Below are 18,704 nucleotides of genomic sequence, written 5' to 3'. Positions count from 1 at the left end.
TTTATGGGAGCAGCCCGACAGAACCGCCAAGTTGTAATTGCAACCAAAGAGTTCAGAACCACAGCAAAACCATTGCATATTTAGTCATCTGTGTCCAGTGGGGATGAATGCAGAAAGAACCTCATTTGAATAAAGCAGCATTGAAATGCTTTTTAAAAAGGCAAATAAGTATAAATAGCAGGTAAATGAAGTCACTGTCTTTTATGAAGCAAAAGGGGGAAAGCTTAGTTCTGTAATTTGGCTATTTTCATCTCTTTGTGAAAAGCATTTTCAGATCTTGGTTTCACCGTTTTAGGGCATCACCTTTTACACGGTGACACGCTTCTCTGTTATACACCATACAGCCCTTTTCAATTGAAACTGGTTAAATTACATGTTTGCTACAGCTCAGTGCTTAAATCAAAAGCATGGTCAGCATCACTACTTCTGCTGTGTGGCTTTAAAGAAGGGGAAGCCCTGCAGCAAAGATAAAATCCTGCTCAGACGCCATATTTACTGTACGTTGCCTTGTGCTTTCTGTCTGCTCTTGCTTTTTCCTTGCTTCCTGTTTCAGTGTTTCTCGACAAAAGTTACGCTTGAAATCTGAGAAGAGATCCTCATTGAACTATCATGGTGGCAGCCTTTGCTTTTAACTCACTAGCTGTTAAGTAGGTGGTTACATAGCAAGTCCTCGTGTTTCTGAAGCTACAGCTGTGTTCACCAGACCTGCGTAAAGCAGCACTGTAGACAAGCCCCCGCAACTGATTGTGGTCTGTGCAGCGGGTCATAGCTACCCTCCTGACCAGGGGCGCCGACTTGTCCCCCACATGGAGGGTGTGCAGCCAAGTGACGCGTCATGTGACACTGTCCGGCATGTGCCAGGAGGGGGCAGGATGCGTAGAGGGCAATCTTTGTGCTTGCTCATCCCAGCTGCCCTGCCGGGCGGGAGCTGGGGCACACAGAGGGTGCCTGGCAGGGGGTGGCGGCCCCCTGCCCAAAAATATGGGGGGAGCTGGTGCCCCCTCTGCCCCCTATACCCGGCACACCTGCTCCTGACACCAGCATAGTTGTTGCTTACCTAGATGGGACTGGGGTGGGAATAAGGCTAATGAAAGTGAGACCATCCATCTGACACTACCGCCAGTGCATCCACATGCACCCACCACCTCAGCCCCATCCAGGTAAACAGCAGCCAAGAGGACAGCTCCTTCCCAGCACAAAACCTCTCCATTCTTAAAAGCCTCCATGGAAAAGGACAAGTGTTGGACAAATGGCTCAAGAGCAGTGGCAGTGACAGAGATATTTAGGAAAGGAATTACTGTTAAGGTCAGACTACATTTGATCTTATTGTCTAACCTCCCCCCACCCCCTTCCATCCGTCCGTTCCCACCCACACTTTTACTCAAATTCAGCAGCAGGCAAAATCACCAGGTTTCATGGGAAATAATAGAGTCAGAGCGCTTAGTCACCCAAGCCATATTTCATGTAAATCTCTCCCTAGGAGCTGTTGCTAGGCCAGCAAGTCCAACAGATGTGGCTGTCATGCTCAGAAAACACACCTGGGGTGATATAAGGCAGTGGAGAGAACAGGCACCGCTTCTGAACCTTCCACCATCCCACTCCTTTGTAGGTCTGAAAACAGTGTATGCGATAGGAAGGGGGCAGGGAGAGAGATTTTGGATCAGGAAAGCTGTTCAGGGAAAATCAGTTGAGCACCACAGCCACAATTGTGTGAGCAAATAGGCCGCCACCCCTCCCATTCTGCACGCCTGCATTATTTGACTAAATGAAAAAGTGTTGGGAGATCTTCATCGTCTCTAGTTTGGCCCAAAGCCTGACATTGGAGGCTTCCAGGACTACAAAATGAACAACTAAATTTCAGGGCATGCGCAGGAGGTTGTCTTCAAAGGAGCCTCCTGGAAAAACGAAAGTGTTGTGACTCAGTGTTCTTTGTGTTTTACAAACATCACAAAATAAAGAAACTTGCCATACTGTGCAGCACTTACTGATGTAAACTAATGCTTAAAATTCTCATTTGCATTTTAGCCAGAAATATTATTCTTTATGTTTTTGGATTATGCTACAGCCAAAAGCTAAGTTTAATATATGAATGCTTTTCTTTTTCAGTTCCCCTTTTAAGTTTCACCTTCAAAACAGATTTGGGTTTATGTATGGTTGACATAGCCCATTGCTGGTTTTTAAGAGTATGTGGCTTGTTTGTTTTTAATAAACCTCAAAAGTTTCATGAGTATCTTGATTTTGGGGGTTTATCTGTCTGTCTGCCTGTTTGCTAGTTTTAACTGCATTGTTGCTGTTGTTTTTAGCCTGGCGTATGCCATTGCAGGATTCCTCTAATGGCAATTTGGATGGATTTTACCAAATGTACATATCACAAAGTGCTCTGTTGGGAATCGCTCCTCGTTACTCGTCTTTGCTATAAAATGTGATGTGTTGTTCATTGCATTGATAAGGGGCAAAATGTCTGTTTTGTGTTCATTTTGATTGTTGAGCTATGCCTATCTTTCAGAAAATCAGTGCGGTTGGCGCACAAAACATTGGGAACAGATTAATTTTTTTGATAATATACAAAGTTACCATCAGAAAGAAAGGAGCAATGACTCCATGAATCTCTTTGATGCTGATCGCAAGGTGGGGGGGGGTTCCTTTCTGGTTAGGGACACACACACACCCCTTACAAAAAGTTAATTGTATGTTGTGGTCAAATAACAGCCTATCCTAATGGGAAAATTCTGTATATCATGGAGATCAGGAATTTATGAGGATTAGCATCTCCAGGCCTAGGGAGGCTTCAGTGAATCGTGCGTTTCTGCTGGGTCAGATTATTATTCCAAACCCATCTTCTGCCTTATTCTGTTTCATTTATTCTCAGGAGGAATTGCAGCCCCCACTGGTGGACATCATTTTTCAGTTGCAGCTATTTTATTCCCCAGGAATGCCCTGGAATGGCACAGCTAAGGTGTTGGGGGTGGAGATGGCAGGCAGCAGTGGGACTCCCTTGCAATCATTTACATTAAAAAGAGAGAATTCTCCCTGCTACTCCTGGTGGCCAGCCTGCTTCCAGCAACCCCTTTTAAAAAATAATCATCCACTCCCCCCCCCCCCCGGTGCGCTAAGAAATCAATCTTTCGGCAGCCCATTTTCATGCACACGCAAACCCAAATTCTAGCCAGCAACTGTTCTCCGTCAAGAGCTTTCAGCTCAGTATTATCTACAACTGTAAGCCAGGTGTGCAGAAAGCTCTGTCTTCATCACTTGCAGATAATGACTACATTTCATTTTTCAAGCCATTGTAAAGAGAAACACTTTGAGTTTCCTTTCATACTCCGTGGTATGTGAATTATCACAACCATTCCTGAGCTGTGCCTGCTCAGCAAGTTGAAGCCAGTTCATCTGGACATTTAGGCCTATTCTCCGCCATTTGACTGATGGGTTTGGTTTTCTTCTTTGTCTCCTTACAGAATTTCGCTTTCAATGACGACTTCAGTCCCAGCAGCACCAGTTCAGCTGATCTGAGCGGCTTAGGGACAGAACCGAAAACCCCAGGATTTTCACACTCCATAGCACTGTCATCTGATGAGGTATCCGTAGTAGGAAATAACTCCTGTGCTCCCTGTGGATTAGTTAATAGGCTAACAGCTCTTGGCTGAATTTAACTTTGCGGGGAAAATACTTTTTATGACTGCAGCTCACAATCAGAAACGCCACAGGATGTGTCTGTTGGTGGACTTGGAACAAAAAGTTCAGTGCACTCCTCAGAAATGTACAGGAAACAATGCCATTTGTTACGGCCTAATGCATTTTGAGTCAAAGACTAAATGTGAAAACTGCTTAGGACATCATATATCCTATAAAATCATAGCCCTGTACATAAATTCAAGGCACAATACATAGTGTTGGTGCTGCCCTTTAAAGCCCCAAACAGCCTTGACCCTGTATACCTGAAGGAGCATCTCCACCCCCATCGTTCAGCCCAGACACTGAGGTCCAGCTCCGAGGGCCTTCTGGCAGTTCCCTCACTGCAAGAAATGAAGCTACAGGGAACAAGGCAGAGGGCCTTCTCAGCACTGGTGCCTACCCTGTGGAATGCCCTCCCGTCAGATGTCATAACTATGCAACTGAAGGCAGCCCTGTATAGGGAAGTTTTTAAAGACCGATGTTTTATTATGTTTTTATATCAGTTGGAAGCCACCCAGAATGGCTGAGGCAACCTAGTCACATGGGCGGGGTACTACTACTACTACTACTAATATAATATTAATATTAATAAGGCAGAAATCCAGCCAACTATATGAAATTGCAACTACATAAATGTAATCACATAGGGTTGTATGAAATGCAAGATCCATTGGAAATTTTTTTAAAAAGTGACCCCCTATTTATTTGAACAGTTGTACACGTTCTGTATATCATAATGTGTTCTTTCCCATTTTCTTTATTGCTGACTCAGAGCTTGGATATGATTGATGACGAGGTGAGAATAATAATGAGATATTTTTTGCAGAGGGTTGTACTAAGAGGTATATAGCCATTCTTTTCTTTCCCATTGGCTTATGGGTAGCAGATTATGGGATTGAAGTGCATGCCTGCCTCTCTTCCCTCACCCTCAAACCCTCCCACCACAATCCTAATACTTTGAAAACTCACTCTATTGTGTCGGGGATTTTTAAAAGGCACAGTTAGATCCTGGGACATGAAGGCCTGATTTTCATGTCCAGATTGGCAGTAAGTATGGACCGGACAACAGGAAATCGCACAACCTAAAATTAATGTGTGGAATTGGCTGCCATGAGATGGAGGAGTGATGGCCACTAGAGGGAGGAAGAGGATTTTACCTTTATATTCCACCTTTCCTTCAGGAAACTCAAGCTGGCACACATAGTTCTCTCCCTCCCTATTATATACTCACAGCAACGCTGAGGTGGGTTAGGCTGAGAGACTATGACTGACCCAGTGAGCGTCATGACTGAGTCGGGATTTGAACCCTGGTCTCCCAGGTCGCAGTCCAACACTCTAACCTCTACAGCACGTTGGTTTATGCAAGGTTGTGGAGGGTAGAGTCTTATCTGTGGCTACAAGCAATGACAGCTGTATGCCACCTTCAGGTTCAAAGGCAGTTTGCCATGGAATACATCGGGTGATGAATATTACCTTCATGCCCTGCTTTTGCACTTCCCAGTGGCACCATGTCGGCCACTGTGGGAAACTGGATGCTAAACTAAATGAGTCTTTGGTTTAACCCAGTATAATTGTTCTTTTTTTGTGATTCATATTTGCATGGTTCCCTGGTCACTGACTCATCTGAAGGGTGACTTGTGCAATGTGGTGCTTTATTGAAATGTGCCCTCTCATGGCAACAGTTGGTATGTACCACTTCTGGATGAGCTCCCTGATACGGTAAATACCATCTCTCACCATGAGAAGGCCACATTCAAATGAAATCTTTGCCCTGCCAAATTTACTTGTCTTAAATCAGCACGTATCAACTTTGAGATGAAAGTAAAACAATAGTTGGTCCTTCCAGTACCAAAGGGGGCTTTTCCAGATGCTTGGGCTGTTCTCCAGGCAGTGTGAAGCCACTGAAACATAGGCCAGGAGAACCCACTCGCTTTGTCAGACAACAGTTTATCATCCCCACGTATTTCCACAGCCCCACTTCATTTTTTAATACTTTGTATCTGTCGCACTAGATGGGCTTTTTGAAGTATGTGGACTCCCAACAAGCCAGTTTTGGTGGTCTTGCATTTCGATAGGCATATCGGGTATTTGAGTACCATCAGAAAGTGTGCCACTATGATGCCTCTCTCATGAAACGATGATGCCACCTTCACACACCTGATCTTTGAAATATGCTTGTTACAGATCCTTGATGATGGACAGTCTCCCAAGCACAGCCAGTCCCCAAATCGCGCCTTTCAGGAATGGAGCGTGCAACAGGTTACCAACTGGCTAATGAGCCTGAATCTAGAACAGTATGTCCCTGAGTTCACTGCCCAAAATATAAACGGAGAGCGTCTCGTTCAGCTGGATGGCAGTAAGCTTAAGGTAATTGCCTCTCACTGTGGCAAACAAGATTCAGAATTCTGTTTGTGCCCAAGGGATCTGTTAGTGGGAAATATTTGTCTTGGATACCAAAAAATAAAATAAAAATATTCTTACTACTAACAAAGCCCACACTAGCAAGTAACAAATAATGGAAGCGGTGCAAGTTGCTGGAGATTTTGATTATGCTGCTGATATAATAACAGTTGGAACCCTGAATACATCATTATCTCTGAAAATAAAGCCCTGGGTGCACTGTACTCGGTGTTAAAAGTTAATGGGCAGTTTTCAGTGTTCTTTTTTTTTTAACTTGAAAAAGGACAGTGCTAGAGCACAAACAAAACGGCCTACGTGGCCCGGGGTAATTGCATCTTTGGCCAAATTATTAGAGACTTTGGTTGTATCACATTTCACTTTGTGCCATGCTGACTAGGTAACTGCCTCTGCTTGCAGTGTTAATTTTGTACCATTAATGTAGGGAAATTACCAAGGAAATAGTCACGGGTCACTTTGAATCTAGAAAATGCAGTTGTAATAATATCTATTATTGTTACTGTGTATTACACACACACACAAAGGTGAGTTCCATTTTCCATAAAAATAAATAGGCAGACCCAGAAGGCAGCTTCTGGGGGCCCAGCAGCACTCACCAGTGCCAGCACTTGCCCTGGGCTCTTCACATTGGGCAGTTGAATCTGTGAGCCTCAACTTTAGCTTCCCACAATGCCCTGTAGTCGGGCACCCCCAAGGCACTGTGGGAAATTAAAAATGATGGCTCCCAGCTAACCCTTGGAATGCTGCCATCAACGCCACTCTCAGGCAAGCTCAACGTAAAAGAGGGCCCTAGCCCATTTTGGCTAGGGCTCTCTTAAGTCTGGGGCCACCCCTGTAGATATACGTATGTGTACATACATCCATATACAGTCACACCTCATGTTACGTTTGCTTCAGGTTGAGCGTTTTCAGGTTGTGTCCCACGGTGACCCAGAAGTACTGGAAAGGGTTACTTGCGGGTTTCGCCACTCGCGCATATGCAGACACGCAAAATCACGTCCCGGGCATGCGCAGATGCGGGTTGTGTTCCTTTCAGGTTGTGAACGGGCCTCTGGAATGGATCCCATTCACAACCAGAGGTACCACTGTACACACATTCATTCGCTCCCCATGCAGCAGCATCAAAAGGCACTTGTAGATGTCAGCTTACCCACTACAACTGGAAACATACCTGGAAGCAAATCAAGAAGCAGCTCATTAAACACGTTCTTGCTGGGCTTTGCAGCAGCTATTAGCTAGGGAGATGTCGTAGTTGTTATTCCCCCTCATGCTGATCCTGCTAGTATTTTTGGGAAAGCAGTGATCAGCCTAAGGGATCGCTTCTGACAACATCTGGCTTTTAGGCACCTGGAACCCTCACTTGGCAGGCTGTCACTCTAGAGCAGCACAGTCCCAGTGGGAAAAGCAAGGGTTCAAAATGCACCTTTCATGGCCCGTAGTCATTAGGTGAGAGCAGCTCACGCATGCGGGACTAATTTCATAGAATCATAGAGTTGGAAGAGACCACAAGGGCCATCGAGTCCAACCCCCTGCCAAGCAGGAAACACCATCAGAGCACTCCTGACATATGGTTGTCAAGCCTCTGCTTAAAGACCTCCAAAGAAGGAGACTCCACCACACTCCTTGGCAGCAAATTCCACTGTCGAACAGCTCTTACTGTCAGGAAGTTCTTCCTAATGTTTAGGTGGAATCTTCTTTCTTGTAGTTTGGATCCATTGCTCCGTGTCCGCTTCTCTGGAGCAGCAGAAAACAACCTTTCTCCCTCCTCTATGTGACATCCTTTTATATATTTGAACATGGCTATCATATCACCCCTTAACCTCCTCTTCTCCAGGCTAAACATGCCCAGCTCCCTTAGCCGTTCCTCATAAGGCATCGTTTCCAGGCCTTTAACCATTTTGGTTGCCCTCCTCTGGACACGTTCCAGTTTGTCAGTGTCCTTCTTGAACTGTGGTGCCCAGAACTGGACACAGTACTCCACGTGAGGTCTGACCAAAGCAGAGTACAGTGGCACTATTACTTCCCTTGATCTAGATGCTATACTCCTATTGATGCAGCTCAGAATTGCATTGGCTTTCTTAGCTGCCGCGTCACACTGTTGGCTCATGTCAAGTTTGTGGTCAACCAAGACTCCTAGATCCTTTTCACATGTACTGCTCTCAAGCCAGGTGTCACCCATCTTGTATTTGTGCCTCTCATTTTTTTTGCCCAAGTGCAATACTTTACATTTCTCCCTGTTAAAATTCATCTTGTTTGTTTTGGCCCAGTACTCTAATCTGTCAAGGTCGTTTTGAAGTGTGATCCTGTCCTCTGGGGTGTTAGCCACCCCTCCCAGTTTGGTGTCATCTGCAAATTTGATCAGGATGCCCTTGAGTCCATCATCCAAGTCGTTGATAAAGATGTTGAATAAGACAGAACCCTGTGGCACCCCACTAGTCACTCTTCTCCAGGATGAAGAGGAACCATTGATGAGCACCCTTTGGGTTCGGTCAGTCAGCCAGTTACAAATCCACTGAGTATTGCTGATGAGTAATGACTGGGAGGTTTTGTATAGGGACTGGTGCTCAGTTCAGGATATGCAAGGCTATAAGCAAAGGCTATGGGGGCTGCATTTATGGATACCGTTGCATTAATAATGTGGACTGAGGAAGCTTGCATGCAGTCAAACATTGCACTAGTCCTTTTTTGTACAGAAGGCAGAAGACACTGGTGTGAGTTAGCTATCCCTCTTTTTGTCGAATGAGGGTGTCAAGCTGTGAAAGAACACTGGGTTCTTCTCCACCCAGCTTAAATGTTCAGAAGGTGCTACGAATTAAACCGTTGCTCTCTTTCTTTCCTTGCTCTTAGGCCCTTGGCATGACATCTTCCCAAGACAGAGCTGTCATTAAAAAGAAAATTAAAGAAATGAGAGTGTCTATAGAGAAAGCTCGCAAAGCTCAAGAGAAGATGGAGAAGCAAAGGGAAAAACTTAGGAAGAAAGAAAAAGAGCAGCTTCAGAGGAAGCCCCGAAAGCCGGAGAAGCGCTCACCAGATCCAACAGAGGGAGCTAATGAGCAGTGATGAATAAGAGTTGATGATTATTCTATTAGGAACTGGGGAAGAGGCTTTCAGGGAAGAAACTCAAAAAGCGAGTCTTGTTTTCCTTCCCTACCTCCTTGTCTTCATTACACAGAGCTCTGTACTCATATCTGAGGCTTTAACTAGAATAAATAGGGGAAATGAACACTGTGTAGCTACACTTTCCTGCAGTTGGTGGACATGCTGGTACTTTCGACCTACTCGGCCGGCTGCAAGCCCTGACTGCACTTTGCATTTTCTCATAACTGGGCTGGCGAACCAAGTCTGGGCCAGCCTTCAGAGCCTTTCCCTTTCCCTTTCCCCATCCCCACTCCATCCTCTCAATTGCATTGTGCTGGTTGTGTCTGGCCCCTTCTGTAAATCAGCGTAGGACACGGTAGGCTGCAGCTTGCTGTACTGTAAACTTGAAGATTGCCTCCAGAAACGGGCAACGCTTGAGAAGCTTTCACTGGACCTGTGGAAGGGAGCAAACTGGAATCGACTGCGTATCGGTTATCGCTTGTTTTCACGGGAACAGCCGCCCCGCTTTGACACCTCAGCCCCCCAATTCTCTGAAGCGGGGCTCTGTTCGCAGCGATGCTCAGAGGTGATGCTGGCTTCATCCCTACAGCCATGGTTTCAAGACTTGAAACAATACGGTGGAGATGACAGGCAGCAGAGTCTCATCAGAGAGGGAGGCAATCCTTTATTTTATTTTCCCCCTTTCCCTTGTGAACTCCACAGCAGTTTAGCTCTAGAAGGAAGCAGGGCCTTAACTTGCTAATATGAGAGCAGAGAGTAACATTTACCCTCTTAGCATGCGGGTGAGGCTAGGTTTCTAATACTAGGTTGGGTTTGTGCTAGAACTTTGGAATACAGTTTTCCCTTTGTTTTCCTAGGGGTCGGGGGGGGTGTGTCCCTAGCTACTCTTTCCTGTAGCATGAGATTCCTTTTTTCAACTGATAGTGGATGGAAAACTCTTGTTTCTTTTCTAAGGAATATGCCCCACTCATTTTCAGCACAGAGCATTGGGGGGGGGGGCTGATGAGGGGCAAGGGGTGGATGAGAGCAAGAATGAGACTGGCAGGTTGCAGACCTGGGATTTGACTTGCTGAAATTGACTTGCAGAATGAACCCTAGTTAAGGCTAAAATGTGTACTTAAAGAGGGAGAGAGAGATGCCAATTAAGACAATGTGAGTTTCAAAATTAAATACTGTCCCGTTAGTAGAGTGATGCAGTAGAGAAGAAAGCGAAAAGGAATCCCAGTAAATGAGACTTTTCAGTAAACGTTGGACAATAGCCTCATTTCCCTTTTGGGGCATTGCAGAAATGCAGAGGATCTGATTCCAGCCACCTGTTTTGTGGTTAATTCATTTTTGGTTAGCTCTTGCTGCTGCCTTTCGCAGAACTAGGGACTAAGATTCAACAGGCAGAAAATTGGGCTCAAATGATGAATGCGATAAAAAGGATTCTGTTAATCATTTATACATTTTAGCAGCCAGATTTACTTTAAAGCCTACCTGGGCTTCTCATTGGAGTGCTGCTAGCAAGTCCCGTACAATACAGGAGCTCACATTGTCATTTCAGCCATGATAGTTTCTCCTCCCCCCCCTTTTTTTCCTTTTGTACATGCGTCGCTGCATGTGGCTCATCTCTCTGACGGCTTTCTGCATCCCCACAAGCCCAGTGCAGTTTTTTTCATGTTTCCGATACAACATTTGAACTGAAAATCTGCAGCTAGAATAACAGATCTCTGCAGTCAAGGACACTGTTTTAGATATATTGATGCTTTGGGGAGGTCATCACACCCCGTATGACTCTGGAGAGAGGGCATATTTTCAGCACTAAAAAAAAAAAAATGCTTCTCAAGACGCAAATTCAACAGAAAACTCAGATGGAAATCTGGTCAGACTAGTGTTCTTTGGTTTATTTTAAGAGGTTAAAAGGTTTTGTTTAGATAAAAAAGATTATCTGGGAGAAACTGGAGATGTAGTATTTTTAGCTATGAATGCATTAAGGTTAAATGCATTAGATGCTCATTTTCTCTTTTAAGTTATGTTTACATGCTTGTAATTTAAACTGGATGTATATACTAGTAACATCTATGAGCACATTCCTCTGCTTTACATTATTTATATCCTCTCTTTTGTTTTTCTAAGATCCCTGGGGGACTATATTGCGTTGTATATTGATTTTTTGCATCCCTGCTGTTTAGGACCATGTAAATTGGGTTTTATCGCCGCAGATAACTACTTTTGATTTATATCCTGTAATTTGTTCTCTTTCTTCGTTTATTGCTTGGTGGCAATTTGGGAGTCGAGCACTGAATTTTAATCTGATTTTTTTTTTTAAGAAAAAAAGTGAAAGTGGTCAAAATGTAAAAGAAAAAAGACACTCCTGAAGAACTACAGTTAAGAAAGAAATGCATAAAATGCAAATGGGGGGAGCATATTTGAAGCAGAACAGACAAAGCAAGGGTACAGAGTTCTCCTCCTCATGGACAAAAGGCAGTTTTTGCTTGTTCCTCTTTTAGCTCCTCCTCCTTGCTCCTCTTCTAAACGTTTTTGAAATGTTCCTAAAAGTGTTTCCAATCTTTTATTTAAAACGAGACCAGAAGGGTATTTCCGATGTCATAGGAGTAGCGGTCCTGGCGTGAGCGTTGCTAGGGCTTGTTTCTCAACAGTTGTCAGCGTGGCTACCGCAGCTTCTTCCCCTCCTTGCCTTTCAAATGGTAGGAGAAGATGCGCTGCGCAGACCTTGCCCTTTGCCACACGCCTAAGGAAGACACAGCCAGCCAGCATGGACCAGGCGCTGGCAAATACATGCTCAGCTGTCTGGGCTTCCCTTGTTTGCAGCCAAAGTGAGATGTGCTCCTAGGAACTGTAGGCCGCCTTTAGTGTTCACATGACAGTCAAGAGCGTTTGGTCCATTCAGTATACTGGAACTGGAGAATGGAGCGCTTCTTCCTCCCCTTGTTATTAGCTCAGATTTTGCCAGTCCTGAGCAGCCCCCATACCTGTAATAAAAGTACACTGATCTCTGGAGCATACCCCAGAGCTGGGGGGTGGGGGTGTTGCACCGACATTTAGCCGTGTTTGCCCCCAAAGTGTGGGCTCCACCTGAATTCCTTCATTTGCTCGTTCCGTTAGACAGGGCTCAGCCACAGCACAACGATTCAGCAGCTTTCCACCTGCTTTGTAACCGCCAAGGCAGGCTGCTACGTATTTTGGTTATGAGCACTTCCACAATTTGCATTCTCCAGTAGGGTGGTGGTGTGAGCAGTTGGCAAAGTTAGGTGCCTAACCAAGTTCCCTGCAAGCTGAAGATTCCAATGCAGGAACGAGAGTTTGGGCAGTGCGGGGGGGGGGGAGAGACGGGGTCTGCAGGGACAGGACCCACTCAGTTCATGCAGACCAAACTAGATCAGAACCTGATCAAAAACAATGTTCCGCAGAGTTCCCAACCACTGCCTGGCCCCCTTCTGTGTTGTTTGGGTTACCCGCTTGCAGTCTGGGAAGAGGAAAGGCCCTACAGAATATGTGGGAAATGAGGTAGCCTAAGGGCTACCTGCCTGAATCCTGGCTGAAGTAGCTGGTGAAGCCATCGCCTGTCACGTTGTTCCTGCACACCAGAGCCTTCATATCTGTGTGCATATATACCTCTGGGGCATTGCTGGCCTGCACACATGCAGAAGGATCCCCCTTGGTGCAAAGTCTGTGATGGTTGGGCATTAAGTCACTTAAGAAGAGAGAAAAGGACCTTCCACTGCTGTTCTTTTCATTGCAGTAGTCTCGCATTTGGTTAAACAGGACCGTGAGACTAAAAACCCACCAAAGAGAGAAACGGGGGTCGCTACATAGCTAGTGTGTCTAGTTGTATGACACTTTGCACAGTTTGTTGACCTACGCGTTGAGAGAAAGCTCTTAAAAACAGGGTATGTAAGTTTTAGAAGGTCTTTCTTGAGTATAGAAGAGGGGTCAGAGGGGACGATGGGTGATTATCGCTTTGTTGCCATCGGGAGATTGCCCTTCCCCCTCTGCCTTCAGTGATAACATTCTTGTTTCTCTCTTAATTAATGCTTAGGATTCCTTTCTGCATTGCACTTGCAAGATGTTACCCAGCTCCTTGAAAGTCTCTCCCCTGCAGAAATATGATTTGTATGAATGCTTAACACCGAATGACCACCAAGTCAGACACGTAAACCGAGAGTGGCTTCCAGAACTTTGTCAGATGTAATTTAGAATTAGTGCCATTTATTTAACATTCAGACCAATATGTTTTCTGATATAGGAATAAATCCTCTTGGTTTCTCTTATTTATAGCCAGTACTTAAACTGTGCCTCAGCAGGAGAAAGTGTGGCTTTGTTTCTCTCTTCCTAAGTATAGAAAAACAACAACCCGTCAGCAAACTTGTTTCTTTGCGAAGAATGCTGGAAAGAAGAAAAAGAGATGTTTTCTCAAGACTGTGTTCATTTGTGTAGTTTGGAAGTTTCTACTCATTTAAGAAAATTTGTATGTAAACAGAAGGTATAGAGTTGATTTTGGACTTATTTTTCATTGAATCAAAATAATGAAAGATATTCAGCAAAACTGGAAGGTTTTCAGAGGTGAACTGTTTTGAAAACAGACTCGTGTGCGCCCATTTTTGCACACAAATATATGTGGCTTCAGAAGTTGGGCATGGAGCCTGAAACATATAGACAGCCCACAAGAGGGTGCTAGTCAAGCAGACCCCAAGGAAAATGACTCTTCACCACCAGGCAGGAAAGAATTTGACTCTGGGCCCAACCTCTTGCATGTTAAGCAAGTGGAATGGTTGTCCATTAAAACATTTTATAGTTGAGGGACCACAAGATTTTAAACAGAACTTTTTCTTAAAACTTCTATTTCCCAGTGTTTTCTCTGGATGTCTTTATGCATGTTGTTCTTTTGGCAGAATCAATTTAGTAGAGATTTGCTATTAAGAAGAAATCACTTCTTTTGGATATTTTGTAAACTGTATGCTTGAATTCTACTGGAAAGGTTTGAGTAGTTTTTCGCTGAGCCGGATTGTGACTTCGCCAATCAACACTTGCAATTGTCGAGTCATTCGCATATTTCACAGTCCCTTTGGGTTGATGGTTTCTTCTCCTTCCCTTTTATTTTCATTGCATTCCTCTGACACTGGAAAGATGGCGATTTATGCCGCTATTGACCTGGGCACAAGTAGAGTCATTCTCATAACTGGAAAAAGAAAGTCGACCTTTGTAGGTTTTGGGTATAAGGTGCATGCATCTTATTTAGAATGTGAAGTTCTTCTTCTGCAAATAGTGGTTGCTTCTTTCATCTGGATGTTAGTGATGCACCACACCTCTCCACTTATTTTAGTGCACTTCAAAAAGCCCTTTTTCTTAGTATCCTCATAACGCTGTGAAGGCAACATCAGAGGATGCAGAGGACGAGGTGGACACCGATGCTGGATCTCCCCCTCCTGGAAACTGGAGCACCTTTCTCATGGAGTTACAGTATGGTCTCCAGCTATTGATGGAGGCTAGGGATGGGGAAGCCTTCCAGTTACTGAACTACAACTCTCATCATCCCTGACCACTGGATACACTGACTGGGTTTAATGGAAGCTGCATTGGAGGGCCATAGGTTTTCCACCGCTGACTCAAGACTTCTGATTTTATCTTCACAGTGCAGGAAGGAGCTCCCACACCCTATAGGGAAAAGTTCACACACTCTTCCTTGCACAACTACCAGTGAAACAAATGGCTTGAAGCAGCGGTGCTTGGTGAACGAGCCTTTGGCTATCAAAAATAAGTCATCTTTTATTTCAGAAGGCTGGAGTTAGCTTTGAATGGACATTGATGGAGCCTTGAGCTTATTGTAAACACCCCTAGCTGCGCAGGGCCACAGCTAGCTAGGAAAAGGATAACTCAGAACTACTGAAGTAGACTCCAGAAGAAGAGCAAAAAAGGCAATGCTAGCAAAACCTCTAAATGGCAATGACCCCAGGAAAAACTTGCCCAGCCAGAAGTATTTTCCTTGTCAGTTTGTCACCTTAGCTCCCGCTTTTGTAAGGAGTTTTGCATTCATAACTGCAATACACACCATTGTTGGCTTAGCTAGTGTTGCATCTGGCTAAAACAAGACAGCCCAAAGCCACCCTCGAGAAGTGCACTGTGTGACCCCATTGCTTTGAAACAGAGTGTTGGCTTGTCAGTCAAAGGGGAGGGGGAGGGGGAACTGTGTGTTGGGGAGGTGTTAATGTATGAATTGCATGTTATCCTGGTATTTTAGTTCATTTTTTAGTTTTGTACATCTAGGTGTCAAATCATCTGCATGGAAGATGCTGCTGCAATGCCCTGTCTGAGTTTGTATGCTTGTGCTTTCTTAATTTGTCCTCCTTTTTCAAAAGATTTAACTTCCCAGGAAAAACAACATCTCTCTACGTTTAGTTACTTGGAGGCATTAAGATAAAAATGAGAACAAAAAAAATAAAATCCAGTTGCCCTTCGTATTCTTACAGATTCTTTTTTTTTTAAAGAAAAAACTGTGATTAATTTGTTAGTGTATATAAACTTATTGCCAATGAGTATTGTTGTTAGACAACGAATGCAATAAATGAAATACTGAAACCCCTCAGTGGAATTGTGTTTTGTCCTCACCAGCTCACTGTAGCTCTGGGGAAGGCTAGGCCCACAAGCATGGTGAAATTTGCATGCAGCAAAGGGGGAAAGGAAATGTGAGTTCTGTCTTGGAAAGCACCCTGGGCTTCCTAGCATTAACCCTTAGCTGGAAGTAGAGCATGATATACTTAATCTCGGGGTTGTGGGTTCAAACCCCACATTGGGCAAAAGAATTTCTGCATTGGAGGGGGCTGGACCAGTTGACCCTCACGGTCAACCTTCCAAACTACAATTCTATGAAATGAGTTCTACATCTGAGCCTCTAACCTTATGCAGGATTACACCCATGGAGAGGAAGAGGCCTCTGCTTTCACCTCAGACTCTTTGGAGTACTCAGAAGTTGACAAGTACATTTTGCTGGGGTTGAAAATTCCCACAGCTGCGTAATAGTTTTCCTTCAAACCGGAAAGCTTTTCACAAGTTTGGAAAAAAGCACAAGGCTTAGGACTTCCTCAGTGGCATGAATGTTGTGCCTCTATGCGCTGTATCTGAGGCACTCAGCCAAATAAGTACCTAGGAAGGGCACAAAGCTCTTGAGAACAAGCCTCCTTAAAACCAGATTCTTCAGCTGCCTTGACCAACCGACTCAAACCTGACTTTACAGTCCCTCACCCCAACTAAAAGATAACAGCCTTGGCTCTAAATTTAGAATTTAATATTGCACTTACTTACCGGGCAACTTTAAACCAATTTCAATGTAGCTGGGCAACAAATGTTCTTTCGGTCTGCCAAACAACCCCCATGCTTTATAAGCAAAACTGCCTCAGGGAAGCTTGGCTGAAATCAGCCCTGCCCAGCTGACTTAAAAGCTTAGCATGAAAGTAAAAAAGCAAGGCTGCAGCAAATACCTGAAGTGCCCTTCCGGCAAGACCAGAAGGTTTGAGGTAGGATTAAAGCGTTTGCATAGGCAGATCCTACTACCCACACGCTTGCTATCCTAAAATCTGCTTATATGCATGTAAAAAATTATGCCAAAACCTTGCTATATGCTCCACAGATCCAGACAGCCAAACAGCCAACTTCCTTTGTTTGCGCTTTGCTGGTCGGTGGCAGCCATTTTCTAGTGGAAACCATGGAGAGAGCGGGAGAGCAAGATCAGACAAATCAGTAAGCAGGACAGATCAGACAAATCGTCCAACCCCCCTTGGCTGCAGCCATTTCAAGAAGAAACCGTGAAGAGGGGCAGGGGGAAGAAATCAGACAAATCCCACATTAGAAGTATTTCTCTAGGAAGTAGTGGAAATCATGGATTCATTATCCAAATGCTGGCCTAACAAAGAGTTTCCACGGAGCGCATTGTGTTTGGTAAGAAAGACCTGTGTGTACTTTTATTGTCTGCTAATCCTGTCAACACTTAAAAGTTTAAACTGGTTCTGTTGTCCTAGTTCCCTTAGAAATCCTGCTGGTTATAAGACTACGAAGGTGTTGACAAAGTGGCAAAGTTTTGTTCGGAAGTCAAAAGAAACAAAGATCATCAAACTCAAGACAAAACAAAATGACTGCCTCAGTTTCTCTTTTGTGGTTGGCTGTCTTAACTGTATTTTGTTCTGAAATTGTTCTATGGGTCTTTGGACTGCAATAAATATTTTTTATTATTAGTTGGGGCAGTTGGACAGGCATTCCATTTTGTTTCCAAATGCCTTGAAACTATCTCCCATCCTTAGAGCGCTACAGACAAAGACACACTCAGGAACACATTTGAGTGTGTATTTTGATGCAATTGATCGCATATAACTAGAGCTAAATCAGAGTGAAGATACAGCACTGGTAGGCAGTAAAAGCACCAGCATAAGGCAAGATGGAGAATATCAACTAGCTGCCTAGAGAGTGGGGGTGCATTCCCCCTTTCCTTTCGATTCTGACTAAGGGCACTCTGACAGCTTTCTTTGCTCTCCATACTATATGGCCAGTTTTAATTGGCCAGTACATGATGCTATGACTTCCTTATTTCTCTATGTGACCCCCAATCAGCCGGAATACCATAGGGAACAGGTATTCCAAAGTTTTCATTTAAAAATTGCACCGAAGCAGCAGCAAATCAAGCAAGCAACGACTGAGGAGAGGCAGGAAAAGGAACAGCAGGGAAGGAAGTTGTGAAGACCTTTTGCCCCCTCCCCACATTATCAAATCTCTCAGCAAAGACTGAAGCCCATCAAAATTCAGCACCACTAAGAAGGGGCAATTACAGCTGCAGTTCAGAATATGTAACCACTTCATCAGTTCAGTTGAAAGCTGCCCAAATGACAAGGGAAGACTCCGTCAAAACTCGTGAAAGGAGGCACTGTCTTAATATCTCCAAACGTTGCTCTCAATGCCTATCTGCAGTGAACCTTAACACTTGATAGTTGTAGAAAATAGCTACAGTGACTTCAGAAAGGCCAGCAATGAAGACAACTCACTAGTAGATGCAATCAAAATAAATAAATAAATAAATATTTTTTAGAATTGTCCAGTAGCATCTTAGAGAACTAAGTTTGTTTGGGGTATAAGCATCAGTATCTGAAGAAGTGTGCGTGCACACGAAAGCTTATACCCAGAACAAATGTAGTTGGCCTCTAAGGTGCTACTGGACAATTTTTTAAATTTTTTATTTATTTATTTTGATTACATCAGACCAACATGGCTACCTACCTGAATAGTAGAAGCAGTAATTGGAAGACAACATTTTTAGCCTGTTATAGAATGTATTATCCTTCTAGCAAATCACTTGGAAACTGGGGAGAAAGCTATTTAAACAGAACAAGTTAGGATATGTTGATCATCATGCAAAAACCATACTAGTATGGGTGGGAGGTTTGTTGTAGATATGGCCACATTTTCTGGGATAGTGGAGCAAGGCATTTTTTAGCCCATGGGCAGCATTTCCTAATGAGCAACCTTCC

The 18,704-nt window shown here is 44.2% G+C and overlaps 1 protein-coding gene and 1 long non-coding RNA gene across 21 annotated transcripts in view; one reads left to right on the top strand and one right to left on the bottom strand.

The window, feature by feature from the left end:
* Positions 1–15,772, top strand: part of PPP1R9A (protein phosphatase 1 regulatory subunit 9A) — a 150,026-nt gene extending 134,254 nt beyond the window's left edge. For 13 of the 20 annotated variants that reach the window (XM_083578461.1, XM_083578457.1, XM_083578460.1 and 10 more), the window contains 4 exons: positions 3,459–3,578; positions 4,448–4,471; positions 5,860–6,042; positions 8,941–9,316. In XM_083578461.1, the coding sequence (XP_083434587.1) occupies positions 3,459–3,578; positions 4,448–4,471; positions 5,860–6,042; positions 8,941–9,153 (540 nt within the window). In that variant the 3' untranslated portion in view covers positions 9,154–9,316. Of the gene's footprint in view, positions 1–3,458; positions 3,579–4,447; positions 4,472–5,859; positions 6,043–8,940; positions 11,662–13,234 lie in introns of those variants that run through there. The other 7 variants (XR_014540308.1, XR_014540309.1, XR_014540310.1 and 4 more) reach the window with 2 other exon arrangements.
* On the bottom strand, positions 10,855–18,289 carry LOC310745877. Its single transcript, XR_014540417.1, has 2 exons — positions 15,923–18,289; positions 10,855–15,889 (listed from the first exon to the last, which is right to left on the bottom strand). It is a non-coding gene; the product is annotated as an uncharacterized lncRNA (long non-coding RNA).
* Positions 18,290–18,704: the final 415 nt, after the last annotated feature.

This window comes from Podarcis filfolensis (assembly GCF_964270895.1).
Source record: "Podarcis filfolensis genome assembly, chromosome: 12".
Classification (NCBI taxonomy): Eukaryota; Metazoa; Chordata; class Lepidosauria; order Squamata; family Lacertidae; genus Podarcis; species Podarcis filfolensis.
This window is presented reverse-complemented; position numbering and strand designations above follow the sequence as displayed.